Genomic DNA, 9,589 nt, shown 5'->3' on the forward strand with positions numbered 1-9,589 from the left:
GAAGAGTTGGGAGCTGTGAGTGCAGACTGGCTGGGCTTCAGGGAGGAGGCGTGGCTAGAATTTGGCTTTAAGGGAAGGTTAGGTTGGCAAGTAGTCCTGGTGTGGCGTTTTAGGGCAAGCACTGGACTGCTAACCCAACACCAGGTACTCCCAGAAATCCTATATGGGGTTGGTATGAGTCAAAACTTACTCACAGCTCTTAACAACAGGTAGACAAAGTAGAGGGTGTTTAGGTGGGGGAACAGTGGGAAGAAAAGCTCTGAGATAGGAGCACATGGGATTTGTTGAGAAGACAGAAGACTTGGTTGGTCTACAGTGGAAAAATTCTAGGAGAGGAGGGAGTGAGGCTGGAAGTCCAGCCTATAGAGAGCCTTAATGTCAGTCACATCGGCTGGGACTGTCTCCAGTTGGCAGTAGGGAGCCACTGAAGGTTTTTGAGCTAAGGAGTGACATTTGTTCTAACTGGATGGTTGGGCTAGTGCTAGGTTGGAAAGATACTTAGAGGGAGAACATATGGGGAGAATCAAAAGGGAAAGAGTTCTGGCTCCAAGGTCAGCTAAGATTCAGGAGGAGGACACACTGGTCCCTTGGGTGTGGGAGTTGTGTGAAGTTGCAAGCAACGAAACTTCTTTGTGGGCTGGTCTAGACATATGGTCTTAAAGTGGGCAGAACAGTGCTCTGGAGTCAATCTGCCCTTGACTGTGGGAGCGTGGGCAGTCCTCAGTTTCCTTCTGCATAAACTGGGCATGATACACCTCAGCTCCAGGGAGGAATGTGAGGATGCATGAGAGAATGAAGAAAGGGTCTAGCTCAGTTCTTGGCGTCTAACTAACCTAACACACTGCTGTCAAGTTGATTCTGACTCACAGCCACCCTACAGGGTAGAGTAGAACTGCCCCGTAAGGTTTCCTAGACTAAGTCTTTATGGGAGCATTTCAGCCTCATTTTTTCTCTCTCAGAGTAGCTGGTGGATTTGAACTGCTGGCCTTTTAGTTAGCAGCCCAATGAGTAACCCACTACTCCATCTGTGCTCCTTCTTGGCATATAGGAGATACTCAGTAGATGTTCCTATTTCTGTCTCCAACTATGTAACTGGTACAAAGTAAGACAGAGTCCAGCTCTCAAGTCACTTCTAGATAGATGGAGTTTCTGCTCTCAGAGATCCACTCATTCATCCATTCACTGTACAGTCATGCAGGCACTCAGGATTTCTAAAGATCTCTTAAAGTGTTAAAGAATGACGATGTCAGTTTGAGGGCTAAGATGCACTGACTAAAGTCATAGTATTTTCAGTTGCCTCATTTGCATGTGAAAGTTGGGCAATAAATAAGGAAGACTGTAGAAGAATCAATGCATTTGAATTATAATGTTAGTGAAGAATATTGAAAGTATCACAGACTGCCAAAAGAACAAATGAATCTGTGTTGGAAAAAGTAAAGTCACAATGTTTCTTAGAATCGAGGATGGTGAGATTTTGTCTCCCATACTTTGGACCAGTCCCTGGAGAAGGACATCATGCTTGGAAAAGTGAAGGGTCAGCAGGAAAGAGGAAGACCCCCAATGGGATGGATTGACATAGCGTCAGCAACAGTTGTGAGGACGGCACAGGACTGGGCAATGTTGGGTATAGGATTTGCTATGAGTTGAAACAGACTCAACTGCACCTAACAACAACAATTATGTACCAGGTACTGGGACACGGAGTTGAATCAGACCACTGTCCCTTGTCCTTAAAGAGTTTATTTAATCATTTCTTCAGCAAAGTGGGGTGGAGTGTTAGGTGTGGGGGATGAAGTGAATATTATTTGTGGGGTGCAGGCTGGTGGGCTATGTATCAGTGCCCCTGGGTTACACTTCTATATCCGGGAAGAGCATGAACCCCGAGAAGATGCTGTTGGCACCCTCCATGCCCACCAGGAAGTTCTTGTCAGTGGCCTGCAGGAACACTGTCTCTTCCCGTTCCAGCTTGAGGACCACGCCACCTGTGGTGACCTGGAAGGTACTATGGACGTAGTCGCAGAAGGTGACTACTTTCTGTATGCGTTCCCGGCCCCGGACAAGGTTCACACACAGGTTCCCGCGAGAGCTGGCGTGGTAGGTGAAGTAGTAGAGGCCGGGCACCTTGCAGGTGAACTTGCCGTTTCGGGGCTCGTAGTTGTTGTTCATGTTGGTGATCACGTGGTCAAAGCGGATGGGCTGATTCTGCCTCAGGGTACTGCTGATGCTCCGCTTGGCCGAGAAGGCTATTTTCTGTGTGGCTTTGTAGTCTCCTGATTCACCCTTTGGGCCACGGACCCCAGGGAGTCCTGGGGATCCCTTGGGGCCAACAGGGCCCTTGGGTCCAACTTTCCCCGGATTCCCAGGGATTCCTGGATCCCCCTTTTCTCCAAGTTCACCATGGTCTCCAGCTTGTCCTGGAAGCCCTGGAAAGCAGAGACAAGAGAAATGAGGAAACCAAAGATCATTGAGGACCAAAGGCTGGGCAGCAGAGGAGCCTGGCTGGGACCTTTGGCAAGTGACTACCTCTCCCTAGGCTTCCGTCTCCCAACTAAGAAAAAATAGGGAAGGTCAAAGGCGGTCTCTGAGTTTCCTTCTAGCCTGACTTTCTGAGTCTGTGATATGCTCAACACTGCTAGGTGTGGGGAGAGGAGTTCTATCTCCCTAGGGAAGTACTGGGTCTGCCTGCCTTAGCAGCTTATCTATATATCCCAATCTGGGTTAAGTCTAGAGCAGGGATAATAAATTCTTAGTGCATTTACTATCCCTCTCTACTTTCTTGGCTGGGGCAGACATCCTTAATCAATCACAGCACTCCTTGCTGAGCCTGGAAGTGGGCCTTCCCACCAATTAGGTTGGTACAACACAAGATAAATACACATTTTTTTCAGTACAATCACAGAGTAAAGTGGCTGGGAACATGGACTCTGGGGACAGACATTAGGTATGCTTCTAATTGCATCACCTTGATTGAGTCATGTGCTCTGAGGCTCAGCTTCCTCAGCTGTAAAATGGGGATAATGATGTTTTGAGGGATGGTGAGGATTGAATGAGATCAAAGTGAGTCGAGAGGCTGGCATAGAGGGTCACTCCATAACCATGGGTTAAATGTATGAGTTACAGTTTACAGAGGGTCTTTCTTGGGGGTGGGTCTTATTTGAACTCCACAGCAACCCTGAGAAATAATTATTGTCTTCATTTTACAGGTGAGGAAACAGTAGGTCAAAGAAGTGAATTCAAACCCTGGGCCATGAGACTTTAACACCACGGAGTTCTCTTGCCCTGGATCTAGCGGCAAGAGTCCATGGTCTGTTTTCAGACTCAATGATCATTGGGCTCTCTTGGCAAGTCAGTAGACTTTCTGGATCTCAGCTTTCCCATCTGTAAAATGGGAATCAGTGTTCCCTCCTTATAAGGTTGTTGTCAGGGCTGAGGAGGCTACTGGATTTGTAGGTGCTTATGCCATCCTGGTAGCGTAGTGGTTACGAATCGGGCTGTGAACCTCAGGGTCAGCAGTTCGAAACTACCAGCTGTTCTGCGGGAGAAAGATGAGACTTTCTGCTCCCGTAAAGATTTACAGCCTCGGAAACCCTGTACAGGGTCGCTATGAGTTGGAACCGACTCCACGGCACACAACAACATGCCATCCTGGTGTGGCGCTTTGGGCTAAAGCATCAGACTGCGAAGTCGTTTGAACTGCAAGGTCGGTGGTTCAAGCTCACCAGCTGCTCCTTGGAAACCCTATACAGGGTTGCTATGGGTTGGAATCGACTCGACAGCACTTAACAACAACAGAAATGCCATCTCTGAGCATCCTGCTGCAGCGTTGTAGGATAAGCATGAGTTGGAACTGACTCCATGGGACTTAATAACAACATGCCATCTCTGAGGTGGGCAACTGTGGCTGCAGACGCAGGGTACAGGGAAAAAGTCAGTGACACCAGTGCACCCCCAAAACCCACAGTACCTTTCTCTCCCTTTACTCCTGGAGTCCCAGGTTGGCCATAGGAGCCTGGTGTCCCGGGGATGCCTGGAGTACCAGGGATGGCTGGGTGCCCCGTACAGCTTTTCTGAGCCTCAGAGACACCAAGTAGACCTAGGAGCAGCAATGACAGCAGGGCTGGGATGTTGCCCCACGGAATCTTCATCACTGCACTGTCTCTGCCGCCTCCTGCAGGGGGATAAGAGGTAGGGTTACCATCTTGGGGGCCCCTGTCATTCATTCACTCATTCATTCATATGTTCTAGGTGCTGGGGACTCAGGTACGAACAAGACATATGGGGCCCCTGACCCAATGGAGTCGACAGTGTAAGGAAAAGGCAGTCAACAAACCAACATGCTAACAAATACAGGTTGGGATTACTGCTCCAAAAGAAGTGAAGGGTGCTGGGAGGGAAAAGAACTGGGCTGGGGTTGGGTGTGGGTGAGTGGCTGCTTTAATGAAGGATATCTTCCCCCAGAGAAGGCGTCTAATCGCAGAGGTCTCACTGGGGAATGATGTTTAGTCTGAGACCTGAAAGGTAGAAAAGGTTGGGATAAGAGTATTACTGGAGAACAGAGGACCCTAGGACCATCAAGGGAATAAAGCATGAACGGAATGTAGGACCCAAACCAGAGAAGCAGCGACACTAGAGATGGAGGCAGAGATGAGAACATAGAGAGAGAGAGCAGCTGAGGACTCCAGACTCATGGAAAGAGAAAGGCTGTGTGCTGGTGTCCAGGAGGCAGGCTTGCAGAATGTGCCCTTTGGTTGTTTAAATTATTATATATGCCCGAGTGTTTTTATGTATATCAAAAAACAGAGGAAATAAAAGCAAATACTGTTGAATGGTGATGCATGGAGGGGATTGCAATCATTATAATGAAACAAGATATGATAGGATGAATACAACATTGATGTTCTCTCATGTAAACGATCACTCAATTCCCAATAAAAGCTTAAAAAACAAAACAAAACAAAACAAAAAGAGTATTCCAGTCCAGGAGGAAGGAATAGTAAAGATGGAGGCCCAGAGGTTAGGGCAGAGCTCAGGATGCTGAGGGTCAGCAAGGAGGCTGGTGTGGCCAGAGGGTGGTGAGGAGTCAACGTGATGGGAGGTGAAGTAGGCAGGGGTTGACGTAGGGCTGGGACTCCAAGCTGTATGGGCTTAGGATTGTTGGCATTGTGTTCATTGTGTTCTCATTCATTGAAGCTTCTGAATTCAGGGTGCTGATAGGGTCATCATGAGTCATAACCAACTCAACAGCAATGGGCAGTGGGCAGCGTGGTCCATTTGGTGGCCACTTTACACCCTCAGAGTAGCCCTGCATTGTTGTTGTTGTTAAAGTGCTGTTGAGTCGGTTCTGACTCATAGTGATCTGTATAGGGTTTCTGAGGAGTGGCTGGTAGGTTTGAACAGCCGACATTGCAGTTAGCAATCCAGTGCTTATCTACAGTACCACAACAAGCCCTGTGTGGTAGAAACTATTAGTTTTACATAGAAGAGGACACTAAATCTCAAGCCTTCTGGCCTGCCCTGAAGTCATTGTCCCTGCCAGCATGCCAGATCATCTCTGCTGGTTCACTGGGTCCTCCAAGTTGCTGGACCTAGCAGGAGGATGGTACTGCCCCTTCTCAATTCAAGAACTAGGAAGGAGTCTGTGGGTTGTCTTGATCTGGTCAGCACAGTTTGTCTAGCACCCCATGGTGTTACTTCTCAGGACAGAAAGAATCTTAAGGTTCATCCAGTCCACACTTCCTCGGTAACATCTTTGGCAAAAGCTCTTCCATTCATGGCTTGCATTCCTCCAGTGATGGGTGACTCACTACCTACTAAGTCAGCCCATTCTACCATGGTTCATATTCAAATCATTCCTATCCTTTAATGCTTAGATCAAATCCATCACCATCTCTCTCCCTCCTGAGCTGGCTCCTACTCTTAAAATGGGAGAAGAGAGTGGTCCCTGCCACATGCTCTTGGGAGTTCAGATAAGACCACAGGTGGGAGAGAATCACGAGGCTTTGAGCTCTTGGATTTGTTGCTGCAGTTGTTTCTGCTGTTGTGAGACCCTCACACCACCCTGGAGAAGTGAGTTGTGGTTATTTTCACATCTTGCAGGTGAGGAAACTAAGGTTCGAAAACTAGAAAGCAACTCGTCCAAAGTCATCCAGGGAATTAATTGGTCTGTGACAAGGCTGTGGCCACACCCCTGCCCTCTTTGTCACACTCTGGCTACGCCAACTAAGACAACTGGAGACCCTCAAAACCTGCCAATTTTTAAAATTTGTATGCTTTGGACATCAGCCTCAGTCCCTCAATGTAGTCCTAATCAATTTGTGAAACCTGCTGTAACCCCCGGGTTATGCCAGAGCCTGCACTGGGCACCAAGAGAGGGAAACTGCAAAGGTGGGTGTAAGACCAGTTTAGGCTCAGGGGTCAATTCTGCTTACTCTTGAATATGCATCAGCCTCACTCTTGCTGAAGGTTTTACAATGACTTTCATCCATGCCTTGGCACGTTCCATTTGATGCTCACAATAACCCTTGGAGAACTCATTCTCAGTGTCTGGCTTTACACACGGGAAAAGCAGGATTGTTTTTGTTGTTGTTAGTGCCATCGAGTTGGTACCAATTCATAGCACAACACAATGAAACACTGCCTGATCCTGGGCCAACCTCACAATCGTTGCTACATTTGAGCCCATTGATGCTGCCACTGTGCCAATAAAACTCGTTGGGGGATCTTCTTTTTCTCTGACCTTCCACTTTACCAAACATGATATCTTTCTCCAGTGACTGGTCCCTCCTGACAATATATACAAAGTATGATTAAAGCAGGTTTGTTGTTGTGAAGTGCCGGTGAGTCGATTCCGACCTATAGCGACCCTGCATAGGGTTTTTGAGGAGCAGCTGGTAAGCTTGAACTGCCGATCTTGCAGTTCAAATGGCTTTGCAGTCTGGCACATTAACCCACAGTACCACACCAGGAGTCCAAAGCAGGATTAGAAAGAGCAGAATCTTGGCCAAGGTTATAGCTCCCATGTAACTGGGATTCAAAGCTATGTCCTCTGGATCTCAAAAAACTTATAGGGATGTTTGGAAGCTGTAACTTGTGGTTAAAGCACAGGCTTTGGTGTTCAACAGCCTGATCGAAGGAGTTAATGCTCAGAACACACTTAGAATCATGTAGTAATGTGATCAAATCTCGGTACAGGAGACTTTCATCATTGCTAATATTGTTGTTACTAGGCAGCCAACATTGCCCTGGAGTGCAATAAGGAAAGTAATGCTGTCAGGGCTCAAATCCAGCCTCTGCCACTTCTTAGCTAAGGACCTCAGTTCCTTTATCTATAAAATGGGGATAATACTAATCTCTACCTCCTAGAGTTGGTATGAAGACAAATGACTTAGGGCTTGCAACAGAGTCTGGCATGTTGTAATGCTTAATGAATATTAGCTATATTGTCACTATCACCATCATCTAAGAATCCCCAAGTTTCCAGACAGAAGAGAAGATGGTTGGAGAAGTAGAAAGAATTCACACCCTTTGGAAGATTTGGAAGAAGGAGAGGGCTTTGTCCAGGGGTGGAGAGCTCTGGCTAGCCTAGGGGAGCTTGATCCTGACCATTGATAGTGCTTGGACTTCTTGGGGAAGCTGGAGTGGGTGGGGTAAGACGGGGAACATTTGAGTGCTAGCCTATTTCAGCCCCCCCCTTCACCCCGAGTCTCAGACTTGGGGGAGGATTTTAAAGGCACCTCCAGCTTCTGCCAATTCATGGTTACCTTCAGTCTTACTCCTCAGTCTCCCCCACATCACTGACTCCTCCCTTCCTCCAACTTGGAGTCAGACCAATTTGACCTTAACCTTCTGGTCTGCTACTACTTTACTGCATGACCTAGTACAAGTACCTTAACCTTTTGGAATCTTTTTGATAATGATAATTTCTACCTGGCAGGGCTGCCAGAGGATTCAATGAGATGGAAGCAAAAAGACTAAGGCCCCAAGAGGTTGTCCCCAGCCCACTTTTATAAACATCACTGGGTTCACACGGTGATTTAATTAATTAATTAATTAATCACAGCTCCATTTGCAAATCAAATTATTTCCTAAAAAGGGTAGAGCTGAGCTTTCTCAGTCGACTGTGAGGGGAAGTGAGAAGCAAGTTGGGCTTGGCAGAGGGATACCTAGGTCTGTCTCTCAGGTTTACTGACGCATTTGGGTCACGTAGGGTAGAGTGTTGGCACTTGGTAAACTTAATCTCACAGCATCCCTGCAGAATGGTCTGTTATCCCCAGGTTAAGAGAAGTTAGGTGACTTGCCCAAGTAAACCAGCATATAAGGCTCAATTCAAGTCTCTGTGGTCCCAAAGCCCTAATGAAGCAGGTGGCTTCATCTATTGGCTATGTCCACCCTTTACCTGGACTCTGGGTGACAGCAGACTCCCAGTTCCACCCCCAGAGAGTCTGATTCCATAGACCAGGGACTGGGCCCAACAATCCGCATTGCTAACAACAAACATCCCAGGGTTTGTGTTGAGAATCAACACCCTCCGCCATATTGCTGACCAGACCCGTAGGCACTGTGGCCCATCCTACCTGGGGACCCGGTGTACTGTGATTCTGCAGAGCTGAGCAGCAGTGGGGTCAGGAGCCAGGAGCCTGCAGCTCTTAGTCCCAAGCAGAAATTCCATTCCCCAGAGACAGCGGGAAGGGCCTTCCCCTTTCAGGCCCCCTCCCAGTCAACCCCATCTGGCTTCCCTCAGACACTTTCAGATCCCATTTCTGCAACCAGAGGGGTTGACTGTAAGTGACCTGGGTGGCTGCTATCCTTGGTTTCGCCAACTCAGCAGCTGTGGGGAGAACAGGATGTCCTGGGGATGCTTAACCCACTAAGGTCCTCTAACCTCATGGTCTGCTGCAGGGCACAGGACGGTCATGTCATGGAATGATCATGTGACCATCCTGGTGCCTGAGCACTCGGTTTGGAGTCAGAGTTGATTTGAGTTCTGGCTTTTCCACTGAACTCTATATAATGGGACTGTAGTCACACCTACTCTGCAGACCTCATGGGGCACTGGGAGGCTTAGATGGGAGGAGAAAGCTTGGGCCAAATTGTGAAGAGCTGTACACACGTTAATCACTAATATCACTTCTTGTCCCAGGCTTCCCCTTTTGGGACTTATCTCTTCTGCTTCCTTTCCATTCTGCATGCCTGCTATTTCCCTATTCTCAGAAAATAATCCATAATGAATTTTACATGTGGTCATTATTTATTTATGCCTCTTCCTCTGTGTCCAGTAAGGCTTAGAGCTGATGACAATACCAAGCCCAGGAACGGGCCTGCTGCTTGGTGATTCTGGGATCACGTGAAGTCAGGGCTGGAGAGGGGCTGGAGGTCACCCAGCCCATCACCCTCATTTTATATATGGGGAAACTGAGGCCTAGAAAGGAGAAAGTCACCCTTCAATGAGTATCTGTAGTGAGTCCTTGGGTGCTGGGAACTGGAGAGAGTTCTAAGTCAGTCAGCCATGGTTCGTGTCTCCATGGAGCATCTCTTACTGGAAGAGACTGGGGTGAAACATCTGTGGCACATGCTGTCATTGCTACTGTAA

The 9,589-nt window shown here is 47.9% G+C and overlaps 1 protein-coding gene across 1 annotated transcript; it reads right to left on the reverse strand.

The window, feature by feature from the left end:
• Positions 1-1,848: 1,848 nt before the first annotated feature.
• On the reverse strand, positions 1,849-7,754 carry C1QB (complement component 1, q subcomponent, B chain). Its single transcript, XM_006862400.1, has 3 exons — positions 7,697-7,754; positions 3,965-4,168; positions 1,849-2,423 (listed from the first exon to the last, which is right to left on the reverse strand). The coding sequence occupies exons 1-3, from the start codon at positions 7,752-7,754 to the stop codon at positions 1,849-1,851; spliced, it is 837 nt and encodes a 278-aa protein (XP_006862462.1).
• Positions 7,755-9,589: the final 1,835 nt, after the last annotated feature.

Source organism: Chrysochloris asiatica, unplaced genomic scaffold, assembly GCF_000296735.1.
Source record: "Chrysochloris asiatica unplaced genomic scaffold, ChrAsi1.0 scaffold00047, whole genome shotgun sequence".
NCBI classification, from domain to species: Eukaryota; Metazoa; Chordata; class Mammalia; order Afrosoricida; family Chrysochloridae; genus Chrysochloris; species Chrysochloris asiatica.